Genomic DNA, 22265 nt, shown 5'->3' on the forward strand with positions numbered 1-22265 from the left:
TCTTGTTTTCATTACTTGGTACTTGTGATACAAGCATACATACTGAAGCAATTTCACAACACAGGAGTGCTGTCAGTGCCTCTTCCAGGTAGGATAGAAAATATGTGAAAGGGCCTCTGAGTTCACCAAGTGTACGATGGGCTGAGCTGAGATCAGTCCAAGTAGCATTCCCAGCCTTATGGTAACTGAAATACAGGGCTGTTGACTTAGCTGTTCCAAAGTTTTGATTTTTTTTTACTTCAAAGCATGCTTATGCTATTTGTCAGTATTTGCCTTCAACTGTCCTTTGCTCACAATATATAGATGTGGCAGCAAACTACAGTCCAGGTTCAGTTTGCACCATTACCACATGGTCACATCAACAAAGCCTGCACTTGTCCAGTATGTGACTGATAATTAAGAGTAGGAAGAGATTTTGTCCCCCATCCACTCAGATTTGGTCCTGCAAAACTGTTCTGTTCTGAGGGTAGCAACAGTAGCTAAGAGCTGTTTTACTGAACACTTCTAACAAAAGCAGCTGAGAGCAGGAAGGACTGATTTCTTCCTTGCACATTTCCATCACTTTGATATTTCAAGCTTGCTCAATCCAGTAAGAAAAAAAAACACCCAGCCCTACACCTCTGCAATGACCCCTTTTTTTTTCCTCTCCCTGATAAAACAGCTGTTGCAGATTTGTTTCATGAAAGAGCACATGAGGTTCACAGAATACGCTCAAGCATCATTAAGTGCATCTCTTACATGAATGGCTGATAGAGGCTGATACTGTGCCACGGTTGTATTAGCACCAGGTTCTAACCACTACACTTCAACCACTCTGCTTAGGTACTAGAATGGTGAGACCTTCTGGCTAGAAGTTTAGGATACAAGGATAAAGTTAAGTTTCCATTCAAACATCCAAAGTGTGTTGTGAAAAACTCTCTTCAAACACTCAGTAGCTGCAGCTTGTATTATTGTAGAGAGCCATGGAAGAAGTTACAAGCAAAATAGTAATTAACAATTTTATTACAGAAAGAGAGATCTTGCACCTACTGAAGTGGGACAGGCACTCTTACAAAACAAAGGAAGAACATGTGGTTTTCGTGTTTTCCCATTAGATGTTTGGAAGGGTTGTAGCTTTAGTTTGGGTATTCACAAACCCATGAATACTTAAGTGTGGCTCAAGCAAAGTAAAAATAGCTTGAGTGGTGGACAGTTGATAACAGGGTTGTTCTCATGCAGCCTAGTGTGGCACCAAATAGCACAAGCTCAGATGTGGCACCTCTAGGAAAGGCACTGGGCAAAGCAGGGACAAAATTATTTTAAGTGGAGCCTCCTTCACCACCTTCACAAGAACTGTCTGGTTGATTCTAACTTGCACTCAGTGCAGGATAAGATGGGAACACAAGCCTGTAATGCTCACTGCTGACATTAGTGCCCTTGGAATAACTATGGAAACTGCCAAAAGAACATCAACTCCCTCAGAGCTGTTTCCAAACACTAAGATGTTTATTGTAAGATTCAACATGAAACTACAACCACTCACAAACAAGATCTGTACAAACACTGTTACTAAAATACTTCCTGCCCGAAACATTTTAAGTGCCTGAAGTTCACCCATATGAGGACATTTGCCATCTTGCCCATCAGAGTGCTCATATACTCTCAGATCCACTCAAAAGGAGCTTGAATAGAATCACTTCAGTTATAAAAGTAATCAGTCCATACCAGTAAAAATAAGTCACTAGAATAGATCCAAGCCCCCTTAAGCTGATATCCTTAATGCTAGACACACAACTATTTACATATTTATATAACATACTTTGCAACAAAATATGTCATCCAGGAAATTATTTTCTTCCTGGCAGAAGCGTGGTTTTGCTGAAAATCTCAAAAACAACTAACCAATTTCTCATTGTGTTTTTTCATAGAATCTCTCTTATGGGAACGTCGTTTAATGTCTTTTTTCAGCTTGAAAATTGGAGAACACAGGAACTGTGTATCTGTAAATGGATCTCCTCTCCTGAGTTTCCTGTTTGAAAAGAAAAAAAGGCAAAACTGAGTTCTGTTCCCTGTGTCACTTAATAACTTTTAGCTAGTAAGTTCCATTTCACACAAACTAGGCTCTATTATTAACTCCAGACTTCTTTGAATGAGCTTTTTTGTTAAGGTCTTGTTTTCAAGATCTAAATAAGCCTTTCAAATCCTCTATTGGATGGAATATCATGAACTTTATATCAAACTGGAAAGTAAAGACACCCACCCTGTAATACGTGGTTCTTTGTAATTCACAGTAAAAGTACACCTTCGTGGCTTGCGTTTTGGAGACTGAGGTCCTTCACCTTCAGAGACAATTTCTACATCCCTGGTGCTCGGGAACACTGCAGCTGTATTGGTAACATCACAGAGATGCCCACGAGATGGCTCCGAAGGCTGCCCTGTGAAGAAATAAGTACAGTTCAGTTCATTCAGGTAAGCAAGCCTAAAAGAAAATTTTAGCCATTCTTAAAACATTACTCTTTCAGTTGCTATTAAAAAAAAAAACAAACCTAAAATAAAAAAGCCTACACCTCCTAAACAATGTTATTATCCTTCAACGAAACAAAGCCAATTACAGAACACTTTCTGCACTTACTAATAGACTTATCACTTGATTTGTTGTTTTCAGTCTCTTCTTCATGACAGAGCTTCTGCTCACGCTGTGCCAAACATCTTTTAGACCTTGGCCTTGGATGGATTGGTGATGTAGGGTTCTCGTCCACTGAACTCCGCCTTTTCTTTGATTTACTCCTGTAAGGCTCATAGAGGCTGTCGTCTGAGTCACCTGCAGTACTGCTTGACTCAATGGTATTGGTTTCAGCTGAGTCTTCTTCATCCTCCACTTCCGCATCACTGTTGTTCACCTTGTTTTGACGAAAAGGTGTAAGATGGACACTCTCTTCCAAATGAAAGTCATAAGCATCACTGATGTCACCCAAGAAACTCAGCTTTGCTTTGCAAGTCTCTTTACCTAGTTTTCCTGGTCTTTTTTGGGAAGTAAGTGGCTGTTCCAGTTTTCCTTTCTGGCACTTTTCTTTCCTTCGTTGAGGGTTTTTTCTGCTTTTACACTCTGGTTGTTTAAGGTCAGAATTACATTTTAATTTGAACTGTGCAGTTTCAGAATTTTTCTGCCTCAACACCAGCTCTGAATTGACCTTGCTTTCATTCAAGTGAGGAACAACTGCATTTATATTTTCCATAGCACACTTCTCTAGACTTGCCTCAAGACTAACTTCATTCTGTTCAGCAAGTTCTTTTACTGAATCCGGTGCTTCTAAATGGTCCAAGACATCAGCAGAAATTTCATCAAGGTTCCTCATCTTTGATAAGTGACGTCTGGTGGATATACTTTTTGGTAACATGCTACCAAATGCAAACTTCATGCTCAAAGAAATGTTTTCCAGTGCTGGCTCATTGTTGTTCAGATGAAAATCAGATGGCTGTCCTTGTAATTGAAGGGAAAATATCATATTAGACCCAAACAGAAAAACCAGGTTAAGTTTTTGTGCAAAAATTCTGAACCTATAAAAAATTCAGACTATGTGGGTTTTCTCCACAGATTTTTTATAAATTAGGATTTGGCAATTAAGATAAGCTCTGTTTAATATAGCTTGCATGTAGAAAGCAGTTAGGTAATATAACATTAGTATTTTCCTCTAAAACTGCTCCTTTCGGAAAGGTTATTTACAGGTCATTTATTTTCCTGAGTATTTTGCTTTGGTAACAAGTTTTTATTGATTGCATAAGTGCTAATAACTGTCTAAAGGTAATTTTACTTGGCTAAGCCGTTTGGTAGATAGTGAAACTGGATTGCAGGTATAAAGAAGATAAAGCAATTTCAAATTCCTCCCCATTTTGCTGGCCATCTTCATTCAAGCTTTTTATCAGTGGACAGCATTGGTATTTTCCCTTTATGACAATAAACAGAAAATTACTTGTCAGTTCCTTCAAAAGCAGAAATTTTTTAAACCTGTATTCATACATTGTTATCCTAACTCAATGAGAGCAATGTCTGATACTCTTAGTTACCTTCGCTTGGAATTATTTTGGTGAAGGAAGTATCACTGTGAGATTCCACACAGATGCTTGACAAAGAATTTCTGTCACCACCAGCTTCTGTCCCACTTGGAAGTACATGACCATCTTCAAGAACACACTTTAGAGGTACTCTAGAGAAAACAGCAAAGGTACAATTGACTGAACAGCAATAAAGTTTATTACAAGGAACAGTTTCATTACACTGGGTTTCTTCCCTTTTTCTAGTCAGAAAATTAAACTTCCTGTAACAGTTTCCAAACATAAACAGGCATTAATCAATGATACTTACACTGGATGCATTGGTCCTGTGACACCACAATTGTTTCCAGGATCTGAAGGAAACACTCTTTCATTCTGTCAACAAAACAAATCTTGCTGTGATTAAATGGCTGAAACAAGCTTGTACCATCCACAAATTTTAGACAACAGCTAAGTTAACTCAAGGAAGGACCAAAGAGGCCCTTGACTCTCTCTGTCTGGCTAACACCAAGTGCTGTGGGTGCTAGCCAGCCACCTTCTCAGCCTCTGCACATCAGCACATTCATCACCAGCCCAATCTTACAGCAAGCAGACAGGGGAAGGAACTGTGCACAAAACCCCAGAAAAATCAGGGTTCCGCAAGCACCGCCTAGCAGAGCCTCAGTCCCACTTACAACCTACTGACACACACCCACAGTATGCACGCCTGGAGTACTGGGAGCTGTGGGACCTCTCCTTCCTCTGAACTAGGGCTCAGATCTAAAAATCTATGTGCATCTCTGGTGGAAAGAGTAAAGGCAACCAGTAACTAAAGTCCTGTTCCTCAAGAGGAAAAGACACTTACCATGTCTATGGAACACAAATTCTTTGCTGGGCCAAGGAGAGTGACTGAATCCAGTAAATTCTGAGAAACTTTAGAAATAATCTCGTTCAATGCTGACAGTCGATTCTAATGGACAAAGTAAGGACAGCAACACTTATTATCATACTCTAGTATCAACTGCAAACTTATCAGCATAATGAGAGAACTAAGATCTGAAGACATCTGTCAGGTACCTTCACATGTGATAAACCCCCTATAAAATTCACAGGAGACAGACTTTAATTCTTTTAAATTAAGATTTTGTTTACTCTCTCATTTTAAGTAAATGAGAAAGTAGCAGGAAAAAAAAAGTTCATTAATTCATTCAGGTGTCAAGGTATCCAAACCAGCATAACATACTGAGTTATTGTTTTTTTAAAACACTTAAGATCTTAAAGGTATTTATCAATGGATTGGTACAAATTCTGATGTTCAGTTTCACCAGCTCATATAGTTATTATTAAAAATACCTCCACATGTCCTTGTTCTTGCTGGAACCTATGATTTCTTTGCAAGTCAAACATCTGAATCTTCAAAATATGATAATCTTTCCTCAGCTGAAGAATGGTAGCTTCAGCTTCCCTCAGTTTGAGCTTTTGTTCTTGCAAGGACAGAGCCAGATCTCTGTTGTTTGCTTGAATGATCTTCATTTTGTTGGAGATTTTGGCTGCAAGAAAACAGTGAGTGTTTCATATGGGACTAAAAAGAAAACAAATTTAAAACCCCAATATATTTAAACATATTACTCGCTGTTTTGGCCTTTACGGTGGAGAACTGGGTAGTTTTACACAGCTTTGACCGTTTCTGAGTTCTTTTCTCTCTCATACGTTGTTTTATATCACTCAGACTATCTTTGAAGGACTTCCTCGAGGATTCCGCCATCTTCTACCTTTAAAAGTAGAAAGGGTGAAAGAATCCATGAAGCTTGGGTTGCACCACTCTCCCCCAACGTCAAAAACAAAAGGCATAGGCGAGCAAAGGTCGGGGCGGTTTCCAGGGGAGGCTCACACGGAGCAGAAGACGGGCAGCTGTGGCCATTCTCACCGCAGCTGCGGCAGCCTGGCCGCTGTCCCGGCCGCACCACAAAACGCCCGGTGCCCGGCGGCAGGCCCGGGCCGGGCTTCAAACACCGAGAGCTTGGCTGGGGTCAGCCGAGGCGCCGGCAGCCGGCCCCCCGCTCCTCTAGCTCTCCGGGCACAGCATCCCAGCACCCCGCACCGGCCGGCCATACCTCCTCCGAAGGGCGAGTGCAGAGCCAGGAACCTCTCCTCGACCGGCCCGGCCGACCCGAGCCCCCGGCGGAGACGGGAGGACCGCAAGGCCTTTCCTTCTTTCCCGCAGCTCGGTGCTCCTCGTCTCCCCGGCTGGGCCCGTCTGCGCCAGGAAAGCGCAGGAGCCCCCGCGAGGCGGCACCACCCACGCCGGCCCCCGCCACGCGCCGTTCAAACGCCGCCGCCGCCGCCTCCCATTGGTGCGCCCAGAGCTTACGTCACGCCGCGAGCGCCGCTCGCACGCGCGCCTGGCCCCGCCCCGCCCACCTCCGGCAGCGCCTCAGCGGCCGCGGGGCAGCGGCGGGGCGGGGTGGAGTGAAGGAGTGCGGGTCAGAGGATGGGCCGGGAGAGGGAAATGCTCCGCCCAGGGTGCTTTGTGCCCTGTGGCCGCTTCCTGCAGCAGTAGTAGGATGAGGCTCTCATACTGTGGTTGCGCTGTGAGAGTTGCCTACGGCGAGGCCCTGTAGTGTAGGACGAGCGTGAGAGAAAAGCTAATGTCTTTACAAACAGTTTGTTGGGTGAAGGTGTGGCTGTTAATGTCCCTGAAATGGGTTTCGATGTCTCTGCTAACTTCGGGCAGCAGCTTTGCTGCAGAGCCCAGACAGCTTGGGTTTGTCAGACAAGGGTCTGCACAGCCTGAGTTTCTAAAGTAAAGTAGTAGGTTTTAGAGGGGAGTATGTGGTAGGTGGTTCGGCCTGGTGCCTCGGGAAATGAGGAAAGGACGAGGGCATTATGGGGGCGGGAGTTCAGGATAAAAGGAGAGCACCCTCCTGAACCTCCAGAGGGAAAACGCAGCGAGCATGTGCCCCAGGGGACTCTCTCCCTTTATTGGAATAAAGCTGCAGGACTCGTTTGTCTCCCTTTTTTGGATATAACCTCTCTGGCGCTTGTGGACTTTCCTGACAAGCGTCAGGGAGCTTACGTCTATGTGCTTTTAACTATCTTGACCGCAGCGTGCTTAATTAACCCCTGAGAGAAATGGGAATGTTATGAACAGGGGCAGGAGACAAATCTCCTTTTTTCAAATGACTTTATTAGGACAGCTATGGGTGGGGGAACTCGAGGGGTTGCACACCCCACTGCTGCTCCCACTAGATACCATTGAAGAGGAGGTGCAAGTCGAAACTGCTTCTCCCGCCATAGATTCGGGTGGTCCCATCGTCGTGGGGATTCCCAGGAACTTGCTTTGGATTTCATCGTCTAGGGGGAGTCATCCTGTCATGGTGCTTTCTAGGTGGTGATGAGGTGATTGTGGGAAGATGGAAACTATCCACGTGTAGCCTGGTGATCTGCACACCGAATGGTGTCCCTTGTAGATTTAGTTCTCATGCCGGCTCGTCGCTTTTAGGAGTTTTTGATGTTAATCAAACTTCCACCTTAGAGCAAAGCATTAAGGGAGTCTCTCAATTTGTTTATTATCGGGATATGCCAGTGGTTTGATGGGCAAGTGGGAAGCAGTGGAGGCCTTACTTGACAGAAGGTAAGGGGCAAACTGAGGATACAGGAATTGCGGGGGAGGGTACAACTCAGAGTCCGAGAGGCTGAAACTGGGGAGTACAGGTTCAACAAGAACAGCCTAAAACAAATGGTAAGTAACAAAGCAACACTCCAACAATGCAACACTCCAACAACGCTACACATAATACCCAACCAGACACATACCACAGCCCGAGGTTTATCTATTTCAGGAAGAAAAAAAATCGGCTAAACAATGTCTTACTAATGGAATAAATGGTATTCTCGAGTCAGTTAAATCAGCTTTTCATAGTGGCTACACTTTTTTTTTTTTCCCTTACAACTATTCCCAGTTGATTTTATTCATTACAGCTTGGATGTGTTGGGCAATCTGATTTCAAACTATACTGGTTTGAAAAGCAAAACCAGTGAGACTTCAAGTCAGTAATACAATTTTTAATACAGAAGAGAACAAAAAGGAAAAACAAAACACATGCAATAATAAAAAATATAACCACTGACAGAGTCAGAATACAACCTGATACTCTGTCAGTCAGGGTGTTGGTGCAATTTTCCTCCAAAGAGTCAAGCAATGATGTGGAAAAAAAGCCTGGTTCTTCCTCTGGAATCCAGTGGAAAAAGGCTGCCTTTGGCGTTCTAAACCTCAGTTTTTATCTAGGTAGGAAAGGCTTGGCTCGTCCCCCTGGCTGGAGCATCTCCCAATGGGATGATGTAATCTTCTCAGTTATACAGTAGGACTCAATGGCCCATTAACAGAAGATACTTCCCACAGAGATAAGGATGATCACCCTTCTCAGATGGTAATAGAATATATATCTTGTATTGTAAACCAGGACACAAACTTAAAAAATTCTCACGCATCATGACAGAAACCTTTTGTCCTTTCCTGCTCCTTGCAAGGTAATGTAATTTTTGTTTTTCCAATTCAGCCTTGAATGCCTTGGCTGTGTAGTTTTTAAAGTAGTATAAACGAATATTTGGCTAACTCTCCTACTTCATCAAAAGATACCATTCAAGTTGATGTTGCATTCCTGTTAGCAGAGAAGTTGCCCTGCAAACCCAGCCTTTGATGAAGTGTGACAATCCCTTTGAAGATATGAGATAATGAAGAAAACCCCATATTTTCTTTAGAATTCAGCATGAAAAATTAAGAGCTATCTAGACACATTAGACCCACTTACTAGCAACACACAAAACCACAGCAACCTGCAATCTTAGTTTCTCATTACATTATTTTTGCTTTTTTCTTGTCTTCTTGATGAGCCTAAGTAACATCTACCAACCCATCCTTCCGGCCCCAAACAACTCTCCCAAAACAAAATCACAGACTTGTGGGAAGGCAACCAAAAAAACCTGAAACTCACCCCAATTTCCCTTCCCCCCCCCCCCCCTTGCACCCCCAAACCAGAAGAAAAATAGGGGCATACTGGACATTAAAAATTACATAGTCTGTAGAAATGCTGATTTTTCTGGTATGATTAATTTTGCATCCCCTTCTCTCAAACCTCTTACTGTTTTAAAGGCAATAATTGGGCACACTCCTCCACTCAGCCACAGCAAACAGTGTCACATGGAGCCTTGCAAATCTCTCTGTCTCTAAATATAGATGAAACTATCTTGTTGAACTCAGCTTCTGGGGGCTTGGAGGGTTGTTTTTCAGCTTTTTTTTTTTTTTTCTTCAGAATAGCACAGCTATTCTAACCCAAAGCATTACCTTTCCCTACAGATTGTCTTGCTTAAAGGCAGCAGGTGTTTTGCATTTGGCCAAGTAGTAACTGATAATTCCTAGAAATGCTGGTAAGGTCTGTTATTCATTGGTCATTTATTAGCTTGACACAAATACACCGACTGTGATTAAGTGAGCCCTGTTTTGATTAAAAAAAGCAATGCTTTCCTCATTACTATGTAACTAAGTACTAAGTGCTACTGTTAATTATTTTTTTTGTCCTGAGTATACTTATATCAAGATTAAAAATTCTCTCCGCCTTTTTCCATTCTATTGTTTCCATCAGTTTTGTTACAGCTCTTTCAGAAACACTTTGGAATCTTTCTGCCGATTATCTTTGATTTCCTGTATTTGAATTTCTATATCCTGATAATCACATTTTCGCTGTTACTGAGGTGTGCTCCTTTGTGCATTAGTCTTATCTGTAGACAGTTGTGTTTCTATTAAATTATTTGCAGGTTACACCTTCTCTATAATTTTATTTATTTGTAGCAGAGGATTCCAAGTAGTGAATTTTTCTAGCCCAACTGAATCTTTGCTGTAAGCAATTTCACGTTTTCCTCTATAAAGATTGATGCTGTCATTGATGCCAGAGTTGCTGTGGATTATTAGTTTATTTCTAGCAGGTGTGCTCATGTGGCAAAACAGCTGCTGCTGCGACTGGAATTGCAGTGTGGAAAGATTTGCTCTCATCTTAGATTTATTGTCTTGCATTACAAGGCAAGGGTTGCTTCATGTAATGACAGCAAATTAGAGGAATCAGAGCAGTGTTTCTGGGAGCATTTTGGATACTTCTTATCAGAGCTGCCTGAGTGTGATGTTACACAGTGGTGTCCAGTACATTCTGTTAGGGCTCAAAGTTGGAAAGTTGTTTTTTCCAACTGAGCAAACAATCAGGTATGAAATATCCTCTGAAATTTTAAATGCTACCAACACCAATGTCTTCAAAGAAATGGTATTTTAACTTTTTGAGTGAATGCTTCTGAGAGGCATTGATAATCCAGTACTTGATGGAAGATATTTTTATAACTTCCGCTGGTTTCCATAACAAGATGAAGTGTATGACTCTATAAGAACAGATGTTTAGACTTGCTGTATCTACTTTTTCACTCCTTTTTGGTGATTACAGTAGGGCAGAGAAGAGCAGCCATGATGTGGTGGCCGATGACAAGCTGTTGTTGATGCAGGCATCTTGATAACCTCCAGATACCCAACCTCAATACCCCACCTATCTTTTCACCGCTCCACACCCAACTCTACATTAGAAAACCACAGTGGTGATGTTTGTACTGTCTGGTGCTGACCATCTGTGTTGGGTTGCAATGCAGGATGTAACCAAAAGTATGTATTCTTTCACCATCTGTTGAAACCAGGCGGGGCAATGATCGTTATCTTTTTCCACACCCATACTCCCTCCAGGAAGGTATCTTCTGTTAATGGGCCATTGAGTCCCACTGCATGACTGTTAAAATTACGTCATCCCATTCTGAGATGTCCTACCCAGGGGGAGGAGCCAAGCATTTCCTACCTGGGTATAATCTGAGATTTGGAGCACCACAGTCAGCCTTTTTCCACTGGATTCCTAGAGGAGGACCTGGCCCATCTTCATGTGTGTTGGGGGTTGGTTTTTTCCCTTTTCTCTCTGTGGAATTTTCCCCATTGTCATGCTAAGATACTGGTTGATTAGGCCCACGTGGCAGGGGGAAAAGGGGAGGGAAGAGGGAAACCCCTCGATATCCAAACATCCAGAAGAGCATACAGAAGGCTCTGGCTCGGCCCCACTTTCCCCTGCGGAGTTCGGACGAGAAGGACGAACGCTGCCTCAGCTCCATCCCTGCCATCCCAGTGCCAGGAGCCATCCTCACTGCTGTTGGACCCTGCCCTGCTGCCTTCTCGCTGTAACCTGCCACCATCCAGCACTCTGCTGAGCACTGGGACCCACACCGTGAGCGGAGGGCTCTCTCCATCTCTCTCTCCCCCTGGGACAGCTCTGCGGGACCTGCCCGCCCCCAGCACCGGGAACTGCAGCTCAGGGAAAAGGTGCCTGCAGCCAAAAAACACTGGGACTGAGTTACTGTTCTGTTTGTGGCTAATTTCATAGCTGTTGTTGTTCTTGTTTGTCTTGTTAGTTATACTAGTAAAGAACTGTTATTCCTATGCCCATATCTTTGCCTGAGAGCTCCCTTAATTCCAAAATTATAATAATTTGTAGGGAGGAGGGATCACACTTTTCAAAGGAAGGCTTCTGCCTTTCTTAACAAATACCTGTCTTTCAAACTAGGACAATATGATAATTGATAAAAGATTCGTTAATCATAAAAGTATTGGGGTTTGTATAAAGCAGAATACTAAGGTCTGAAGTGGAGCATGGACATTAGATAGAGGAAAATGTATGATTAAATAATTCTGCTTTAAATCCCCCTGTTATACTAAATAAGTTGTATTTACTACCAGTCTGCAAAATCAGACTTTACGATAGTCTGATAGATTTTGCAAAATCAGACTTCCTGCCTTCATTTGATCATTGCTGCCTATCTACAAAGACCAGACTTCCCAACTTTTGCTGGTTATCTCTGAGACTGACTATCGCCCAAAGACTTTGTGGATGTTTATTCGACCGCCACTGCTTACCTGGCAAAATTAAAAATTACAACGAGAGACCATACTATAAGAAGAGGCTGCAAACCAAGTTTTGACGGAGCGTGGAGTGGGCGGTGACCACTCATGTTCCCCAGTGCTGCTTGCTCCGTCTATATAAAATAATGCAATCTATATTTTGCTAAATATTGAGACTTTTTGTTTCTCATTTATAACATTCATCACCACTGAACCTTCAGAGGGAAACTACACCCTTCTACAGGATCACTGCTTCAACTGAACCACACGTGTCACTCCAGGAGGATTACAGCCTCAGTTTAATCAGACTGCTGCCAACACTCTGACAGACGGAGTGTCAGGTTGTATTCTGACTCTGTCAGTGTTTTGGTTTTTGTATTACTGTGTTTTTATTTTAATTTTACTAGTAAAGAACTGTTATTCCTATTACATATCTTTACCTGAGAGGTCCTTAATTTCAAAATTATAATAATTTGGAGGAAGGGGGTTTAATTTTCCATTTCAAGAGATGCTCCTGCCTTCCTTAGCAGACACCCTCTTTCAAACCAAGATATCATCAGAGTAGCTCAGTTAGGGTGGTGGCTATGACTCATATTTTACTACCTCTACCACAAAGAAGTACAGAGCTGGAAATCACAATGTCTGGATGTAGTGGTTTGAAAAGCAAAACCAGTGAGACTTCAAGTCAGTAATACAATTTTTAATACAGAAGAGGAAAAAAAAAGAAAAAACCAAAATACATGCAATAATAAAAATAAAACCACTGACAGAGTCAGAATACAACCTGATACTCTGTCAGTCAGGGTGCTGGTGCAGTTTTCTTCCAAAGGGTCCAGTGATGATGTGGATAAAAGCCTGGTTCTTCTTCTGGAATCCAGTGGAAAAAGGCTGCCTTTGGCGTTCTAAACCTCAGTTTTTATCTAGGTAGGAAAGGCTTGGCTCGTCCTCCAGGCTGGAGCATCTCCCAATGGGATGATGTAATCTTCTCAGTTATACAGTAGGACTCAATGGCCCATTAATAGAAGATACTTCCCACAGAGATAAGGATGATCACCCTTATCAGTTATGGCCCATCAACAGAAGACATTTCCCACAGAGATAAGGATGATCACCCTTCTCAGATGGTAATAGAATATGTATGTTGTATTGTAAACCAGGACACTGGAATGCAGTGCATGCTGTGAGGACAAGAGCAAAAGAGTATACAATATACTGTCATGTGTAGTACCAAATTAATTAATACTGCAAAGTTTTCTCTATTAGAGGACATCCTTAGAAGTGGCTCTGACCATCAGTATTTCATTTAGCAGAGGGGGAGAGACTGTCTTGCTTTCCATTGCCTTTGTGGTTTGGGAAGATCACTTGTGTCTGGCTGAGTCAGCTCTGATCTCATTTGCTGTGACATACACACTGATGCTGCCTTGCAGTGCTTTTCTGCTTGGCCATTGGATGGCTCATTTGTGAGCTGCCTTCAAACTGTTAAGCTCTGATCTGCTTGGAGTAGGATGTTTGTAGCTATCATCATCTTGGAAGTATCATGACAGGAGTCTAAGAATATTTAATGTGTGAGAACTGTGGGGACTGCAAGATGTTGATGCACCCTCTTCTTCCCTGAAAGCAGAAAAGCAGCAAACATTTTTTGAGAAAGCTGGCACAGACATATTTGAGCAAAAAAGATGTACTAACTTGAGCAAATTTGGCTGAAATAATGACCTGAAAAGATTTTGACAACCAGATAATTGATATTTTTCTTTCAGCAAGGTTAAAAAGAAATACGAGCATTTTTTTGGGTGCCATTATTTTTATGTATGTTGCTATGTTGTGTTTCTTTCACATTTCAGAAAGATTTATCAAATTATAGCCATAAATTGCTAAAGTTCAGATCATTTCTGGTTTGGAATATGTTAATAGTATTACATTCTCTATTCTAAGTTATCAATAACCACTTTCTAATTACAATGCTAATATTTTTCTTTTGCAGAAATAACTTTGTTCTACTTACAAGCAAAACCATGAATGTAAGAGGAAAAGAAGCCTGAGTTAATTGCGTGAGGCAATATGGGCTTCATTAAACTAAAATTAATTTGCTATAAATCAGCATCCCTACATTAGTTGTATCAGTGTCTTTTTGATATAAATATGTATTCTTAATTGTTCTAAATGCATATATATAGATACAAATCTTTGCATTCTAATTAATTCTAAAATGTTTTCAATTATTAATCAGTTTAGTGTAAGTAAGGATGTGAAAGATTAGTAAGATTATCTTGATCTTTTTGTGAGAGATATCCCAGAGACAAGAATATATGCAGTGATTATTAACACAGGTCAGATACATTTGTGACTTCCACTTAGGCACTCTGAATTATACATGTCTGAGTTGCCCCTAAATCTTTCAGTGCCAGGGTGTCCTGGTTTACAATACAACATACATATTCTATTACCATCTGAGAAGGGTGATCATCCTTATCTCTGTGGGAAGTATCTTCTGTTAATGGGCCATTGAGTCCTACTGTATAACTGAGAAGATTACATCATCCCATTGGGAGATGGTCCAGCCAGGGGGACGAGCCAAGCCTTTCCTACCTAGATAAAAACTGAGGTTTAGAACGGCAAAGGAAGCCTTTTTCCACTGGATTCCAGAGGAAGAACCAGGCTTTTATCCACATCATTGCTGGACCCTTTGGAGGAAAACTGCACCAGCACCCTGACTGACAGAGTATCAGGTTGTATTCTGACTCTGTCAGTGGTTTTATTTTTATTATTGCATGTGTTTTGTTTTTCCTTTTTGTTCTCTTCTGTATTAAAAATTGTATTACTGACTTGAAGTCTCACTGGTTTTGCTTTTCAAACCAGTACACAGGGAAAATCCAGAATCCCAAAAGAGTGTCTTAATCCATAGCAGTATGCATCAATGTAAGTGACAATTTGAAATCTTGAAACTACATGGTCTAATGAGCAAAGAGGAATAATGCGTCAAAAGTGTATGTTAAACATTTAACATTTTCTCAGCATTTCCATTGAGTACATATTTTAATTTCTCATTGTACCACCTCTCAGCAGACCAGAGCCCTGACTTTCTCCAGTACACAGCAATTATACGGCATGCAGTCATAAGCAGCCTCCTCCCCTTCAAATTTTCTACCCCTAAGTCTCCTCCTAACCTCTGCCTCACATCACTGCAGTGAAGCTTAGTACTGGTTCTGGGTTACCAGGAAGTGAATATTTTCTTTGTAAACTTTGAAGGTTTTTTTTGTTTGTTTGATTTTTCTTGGGGCGGGGGGGAGGTTTTTTTTTAAATAGCCATTGAATGGAACATTTACTGACAAAACTATTTATTTTCTTTCTACTGTTTGTACAAATATGTCGCTTTCCACCAGTTATTACCCAGTTTTTCCATATTAATAAATAGGTCACTAGTAGAATACGCCACTGGTAGAACTGTAGCATAAATAGACAAAGGCAAAAATTACCTGCATAGTGGATCTTGATGATAAAGGTGATGATGATGATGATGATGATAGTGTCAGGCATAATGGAACAAAACTCATTCATGGATACAAGAATATATTTAGTGTAGCTTTTCTTAATGCTAATACACCTGCCATAATCTGAGAGGTGAATATTAATCATATGATAATAAGTGCAGAAATCCTGGATCGTGATGGAACAGAGTGCTACCAGCTTCCGTCTCTTACATGCCTTCTCTCTCTAGGTGCTGTGGTGTCAGTGGAGACAGTCTTGGTTTATATGGGTAAACCTGGGGTTGAAGCTGACCTTTCTCTTTAAGCACAACTACTCTTGTATGTACACATTACATACAAGTATTTATTTGAGGCCTTGTAGTAATTTGTACAATCCTTACTGGCTTCTAAAGCCACTGACAAAACATTGAAAGACAGAGGACGGAAGAAATTAACAGCAGCATTTGGCATGCACATTGGCTGGGGCACACTGGTACTGAGTAGGGAAAAAAGTGTCTTGACAGCACTTCCTCTAGATCAGAATATTCAGCTAAGGAGGATTTTTATGAAGTGTGGAAAAGCAATTTTCCTTCCTGCAGGGGTTGTATTGCTGCAGTCAGCTCTCAGAGGTTTGGGTCATGGGTGAATGACTTTCAAAGAGCTAATAATTGTTCATATGTAGGAGACAGAGATACAGATTGATACTTTGTTCTCTCACAAGAGATGCTGCGCAAACACTTTTTACTGACTTTAGTCCACACCACAGAGAACAAGACAAGGTAGACAGGGGAAGATAGGTTTTAATAAATTATGTAACTATAATAGCCAAAGATAGACAAAGAAGAAAACACCATTACCCCATAATACTCCATTTGGTTCTGTTCTAGGTATGTTGCTCATATTAAAATAAGCAGGATTGTTTTATTACTTAAACACTTTGTGGGTAATACCAGACAGAAAACAAAGGCATGTCCTAGGTTACAATCCAGGAGGTGCCCAAAATCTATTCTATCACCACCTTCATGAACTGTTAATGGGCCCATCAATGCCTTGCCATGACTCATAGATAACTCCGGCCAGGAGATATCTCTGTTAAGGGGCAATTAAGGACCTACTGCATCCCATCGTGATATGCTCCGCCCAGAGGGAGGAGCCAAGGATTATCACCTGGATATAATGTGGGATTTGGGCCCTTACCCATTAGATCTTCTGCAGAGGACAAAGGCTACTAGACCTTCTCAATGAGATCACTGCTTCAACTAGACTGCTTCATCTCGACTGCTACCACCAGCCCAGGATTTTCCACCGCTCCAGCTTGGTGCTCTCGGATCTCGGTGCACCGGAATCAGACTGCCCCAGGTTTTGTAAAACAAAGCCCCTCAAGGTCCCTAGTTCTGTGTACTTTTAATGCTGTAATTATTATTGTTGTTGTTTGTCTTGCTATATGTATTAGTAAAGAACTGTTATTCCTAATCCCAGACTTCTTCCTGAAAGCCCCTTTAATTTTCTAAATTATAATAATTTGGAGGGAGGGGATTCAAATTCTCCATTCCAGAGGGAGCCTCCAAAGGGAGGCTCTGCCCTCCCTAGCAGATACCTGTCTTTCAAACTAAGACAGGCAAAAAAAAATACCCAACGAAAACTGGTCAGTTCCAGAATAAAGCAATACCCTGCAACCATAATTTGGTGTTTCTTTTGATAACTCAGATCTGCTCACACTGAGGCTGCAGTTTCTTTGGAAGAAATAAGGGGTTTGAATGACGAATACTCATGAGGATCAAGTGAAATCATAACTGTATTGCCAAAATGACATTATAACCTTTGACAATAAAATGTCTTCTAAGGTTTGAGGATGTTTTGTTTCTGTAGCTTAGCTTGCCACTAACATCCTGATGTTTACTTGAACAGTTGAAACAGATCTGTCACCAGCAAAAGCTCTAAGTGTCATGACAATGGTAAAGAGATATGGAAAGACAGCTGAACTGCTGCAGATGTGAACTTCAAACATGACAATATTTTTGACTGACAGAAAAGTGGAACAGAGGCAGAATTCTGCAAGGTCTGTTATCTTTGCACTTCTCCCTTTTTGTGTTCCTCTGTATCTCGGTACCTTTTATCATTCTATTACTGTGCTTTGCAACCATAGTGTCCAATGTTACAGATTTTCATTCCCACAATTTCATCTGGTTTTCAGAATATTTTCTCACAGTGTTATTGGAGAAATCAGAATAAAAAGATACGATATTGTTGTTTTATATTTATAGGCAGATACAATAGGTATGGTAAGAACTAGAGATTGTACTAAGAAAGAGGAAGCAAAAAACCATTATGTTGGAAAAGATTATGTTTTAATGAATGTTCCATGGTTCTTTTAGTTTTGTAATTCAGATATTTAAACATTTAAGAACATTAAAAAAATTAGATACTGTGACCAAATTTCCTTCAATCTGAACTATTTAAATCAATAGAAACAGAGCACAGCATTCATCATGATAAAATAATTGTAAAATGCTGGAATATTGCTGGAAAAAAGTAATTAAACTATTATGCCACAAATTTTAATGTAATCAGTATATTTGCAGACAGTTTTTCACTGTAGTTAAGCCAACAATTTCTAAAATAAAAGACTGGGAGGAGACCTAATAGAAAACCTTCAAAATGCTTTGGTTTTTTGGTTTTTAAAAAGAAGTTTTATAGAAAACTCATGAGATAAATTAGACTGAAGTAAGTGTTTGCCAAGAAGTAAGCACAAATCTGAACAGAATTGCTCAAATGACAGTTTCCTGTACAGATGATATAGAGAAAATGAAATGGCAGACATGGAGCCTACTCAGCATGCACTCGCCTTCCTACACATCTCTCCTACCATTTTTGTGTTGGAAAGTAGATGTAGACTGTTGCAGAAGAGTCTTTGGGTTGCTGTTATATACATTGAGATAAAGCTACTTATTTCTGGCTTTCCTAGTTTAATTCTGAGAGGTACTGTTACACCTGCATCAGATACCCTGGCTGCTGCCCCAGACAGCAAAGGAAATGCACACACACATACAGATACTCCTGGTCAGCTTAGGCCAGCTAAGAAATGATGGCTAAACCTAGGCTCTGTTCTTCCTCTTTTTAAAATAGGTCTAGGAACACAGAAGTTCTAGAAGTAGGAGGAAGATACTGCTGTGCATAAATCAGGAGCTCAATGCACGCCATATTTTATCTGATCGCGTGTAGGCTGAATAACCACATATTACCGAGCTGCAAACCCATTTAAATGCTGTTGTTTTTATATAATTTGTCAGACTGTGCATTATTTGATAGTAAAGTGGTTTAGGTCTTAGTACATGCTCTTCTGTAGTCAATTGGAGTACTTACTAGTGAGCAAGGAATGAGGGAGCCTGGAGTTGCCATAATTCTTTTCCTAAAAATAATGTTTTCATGTGTCTGCCTTAGTACTGGCTTATTGTAGTTTATCTGCTGCTTCATGAAAACTCGCTTTGGCTTTTTTTTTAATCTTGAAATCTTACACCGGAGTACAATTTAAATGCAGAATTACCAGATATTTCAACGAAGTATTTATTTTCTTCAGTGCAGCCTTCAGTGCAGATTTTACTAAGATCGACACTTTCTTCATTTAATTTGTATTGTATCCTGCCAGCTTGTTGCTCTCTACTTCCTGATCAAGCTGTTGTTTGCTGGACAGTCAGTTTGCAGTTTGGGATAACTGTGATTTTTAACCCTGGAGTGGGTGTCTTCTTCTGAGCCAGTGGAATTTGGTGTTATTAGTTTTTGTTAGAGACAATAATAGTAATTGTTCAGGTTTCCAAGGATTGCACGTCTCACTAATTGATACTGAAGTCTGTAAGTCATAAAAAGTCAGCAGTTTCAAAGGACTAAAGTCCTAGAATGCTAAGGACAAAATCTTGGTGAAAATCTGGAAAAAAATTCCCCAAGATTTTTATTTGCCCTGATCTTCAGCATGGAGAGTATGTGTTATTACCCCCTGCCCCCTTAGGTGCAGTGTCTGACTAACAAGGAATCTAAACAAAAATCTGGCTTTTTGAAACATCTCAATGTGTTCAAAAGCAGTCAGTTCAGATCCAGGGGTGATTTTCCTTGCTATTTTATTTACACCCCCCTACCCTTTCTCAGAATAACACCAGGATCTGGGACACTAGGAGCTCCTATTGGTCTGCAAAGTTGTTTGTTCCCTCCTGTGACAAGATGCAGAGTGGAATACTGCTTTGATGTGAAACAGCTCAGGCTTTTATCTTATAATGAACTCCCCCAGAAGATAAAAAAAAAAAATTCTAGGCTAAAAAAGCTAAACTTCATTTAAATTAATAGGTGCATTTCTACTTTTTTATATAAAGAAAACTTGAGGCAACTTGAGGTGACACCACAAAAAAAGAAGATTAATGCATTGTTCTCTTCTTGTCCACTATGCCTGCAAACAGACCCTAGGTTTGAGCTGCTGGGTACCCACAATTTCTGTGTAGTCTTGTTTGCAAGTTCTTTCCTGTCTTTCTAGAGCCAGGCCAGTCTTTCTTGTGAATGTCCTGTCTATTCGTTTTTGTGTTCCCCTATGGCTTTCTCTCCCTTGAGCATGCTGAGTTATCTCCTGTTATGTGGAGCGGGCTTCCTCTTTAACCAGTCTTTTTAAAGGAACAGAACACGTAACTGAGAACACACAAATTAAGACAAACACTGCATTATTGTATAGCTAGGGACAATGGCAGCGAGGATGATAATCCAAAGATATTAATATACTAAATTAATTTCTGATAGTTTGTATGTCCCATATATGTGCACATATGTGCATATCCATGGGCATTGGTTTATGATTCTTTCCAATAGCTGCAGACCCCTTGTAGTCTTCTGTTTTTCTGTTAAGATTTAATCAAGGTAAAATTCTGAGGTAACAAAAGGCTGTTTGCTCAGCCTTTCCGTAGTCTTCCTCACCAAAAGTAACAACAAGCAACAATGATGATAATGAAAATCCTGCTGTTTATGGTAAAATTTATAATTCATCAACAGTGATATTTAAAACTTACCAACTGCTACATGTTAGTTTCAAATTTCAGCAGAGCTACATTTTCTTGCCCCCGTGAGCTTGCAAAATCCAAGCCCAGGTCTTTGGGTGGGTTCACAAAGTCAATGCAGGCAGCATCCAAAGCATTACCAGTTTCACTGTCAGACTTTTCATGGTATTTCTCTGGCCACCTCAAGGACTTTAATAACTTCCCTTTAAAAATGTGCCATTGTTCAAAAATAGTTTTGCAGAATACATTTAATAATGATCTTCTTTACACTTGTGATTTTCATACACTTTGTTTTTAGCTGTCCAGAGCATGTTCTCTTAGACCTTGCATTAAGGACTGAGTAGCAAGTTCATTCATGCACATTCTTGATATTCCAGCAGACTTTCTCTCTCTCTCTCTCTCTCTCTGTTGAAGGTGTGGAATAAATTTCAGGAAAATAATTTATTCTCCTGCCTCCCTCCTACAAATATTCTCACAGGTGTTATTAGTGGAGTTACTAATATTAATCCAATGGGTACTTCTGTAAGACAAAATTTCATCATCATCCAGTGGGACAATTAAGTTCATTGCATTGCTTTGGTATTTTTCACTTACCATCCACACTACAAGGTAATCTATTTAAGTGTCTGATATAGTGAAGTTCAAAGCTATCCAGCAAAATCTCATATTTCAAAATTAGGTTCATATTTGTGAGTTTTCTTATGTCCAGGTGTAGACTAGCAATCACAGCAATCGTCACTTGGTGGAGCCAGATTACTCTGCAAGTGAATGTGCTTTACAAATAATTTGCAGAAAAGCTATCAAAGAGAGGATTTATAAAGAGTACTTTGGAGGAAGATTATAAAAAAATATGGGATTTTAATACATCCTTTTAGGAATTAGAAGCTTTACGGCTTTGCTTTTAATTACTCTAGCACAGAAGATGTATCAGACTTGCTGGCCAAAGCAAAGGCTATCTCCTTTTGCTGGAATAAGATAGGAATACCATGTTGGTACATTTGACAATGTATATGCAAACCTGCAAGGATGAAGCCATAGCCATCAATCTTGGTGCAATTTAAAAAAATTCAGTGTATTAATGTTTATATATGTTTTTACATTATTTTCCCACAAATATTTTAAATTTATGCCATACTTGTATCTCTCTTCTAAAGATTCTTCATAAATCTGGAAAGACACCTATATTTTTTATTGTGTAGAGAATGGATTACATCTGGAGGGAAAAAGGAGGGGGTACCACACTGTAAGCACCTCCTCTATAATCCGCTAAGTATGAAAAACTCTCAGTGACTTTTCCTCACAATTTGTTTCTTTTCTATCCATATGAATGGGACACTATTTTAAGAAGTGTCAACAGTAGAAGCACCTATTCATTCTTATTCTGCACTGTATGTACTGTGCGCACTGTAACAAAGATCTTGGGGAATTTAGGGGCTCTCTCTGCCATTGTGATACTCAGCGATCAGAGGCTACTACAGGGAGTGTGTGTATTTTCTTGTGGTTTTGTGGGTGGTTTTTTTTGTTTATTTTTTTGTTTATTCTATTTTTTTGTGTTTGTGTGCATTGAATTCCTCTGAGATGGATAAGGATCGGTATTTTTGAGTTGTTCTGACTACCGTGTGAATAAAATCTTACACTTTCCATATATTCTTTAGACTTGTCAGATCTCATTTACCAGGAATAGACTCTGTCATTTGAGCTCAAGCTTCATATTTTATTGCATAATATATTGAGCACATGCCTCTTTCCTGGTTGGTGACCCCCTGTGCCAAAAAGAGCCAGTTCTTC

General features: G+C 40.5%; 2 protein-coding genes across 2 annotated transcripts in view; one reads left to right on the top strand and one right to left on the bottom strand.

The window, feature by feature from the left end:
* The window catches only part of KAT2B (lysine acetyltransferase 2B), a 41749-nt gene extending 39711 nt beyond the window's left edge, over nt 1-2038 (top strand). Inside the window, exon 19 of the mRNA XM_062508718.1 lies at nt 1908-2038. The gene's annotated coding sequence lies outside the window, so the exon portion shown is untranslated. The remainder of the gene's footprint in view (nt 1-1907) is intronic.
* Nucleotides 1260-6240, bottom strand: SGO1 (shugoshin 1). The gene is made up of 9 exons (XM_062508731.1): nt 6126-6240; nt 5641-5783; nt 5365-5561; nt 4877-4981; nt 4343-4407; nt 4045-4184; nt 2612-3460; nt 2240-2414; nt 1260-2008 (listed from the first exon to the last, which is right to left on the bottom strand). The coding sequence occupies exons 2-9, from the start codon at nt 5774-5776 to the stop codon at nt 1867-1869; spliced, it is 1809 nt and encodes a 602-aa protein (XP_062364715.1). The 5' UTR covers nt 5777-5783; nt 6126-6240; the 3' UTR covers nt 1260-1866.
* Between the last annotated feature and the right edge of the window lie 16025 nt (nt 6241-22265).

This window comes from Cinclus cinclus, chromosome 1 (genome assembly GCF_963662255.1).
Source record: "Cinclus cinclus chromosome 1, bCinCin1.1, whole genome shotgun sequence".
NCBI lineage: Eukaryota > Metazoa > Chordata > Aves > Passeriformes > Cinclidae > Cinclus > Cinclus cinclus.

Bases quoted from the DNA above. Each gene is read 5' to 3' on its own strand.
- SGO1 (XM_062508731.1), bottom strand. From the start codon at position 5,776: ATGGCGGAATCCTCGAGGAAGTCCTTCAAAGATAGTCTGAGTGATATA. The intron at 5,562-5,640 runs GTAATATGTTTA...GTTTTCTTGCAG, and splicing joins CGTAAAGGCCAAAACAGCGA to CCAAAATCTCCAACAAAATG. The intron at 2,009-2,239 runs GTGGGTGTCTTT...CTTTTCAAACAG, and splicing joins AAAGAACCACGTATTACAGG to GAAACTCAGGAGAGGAGATC.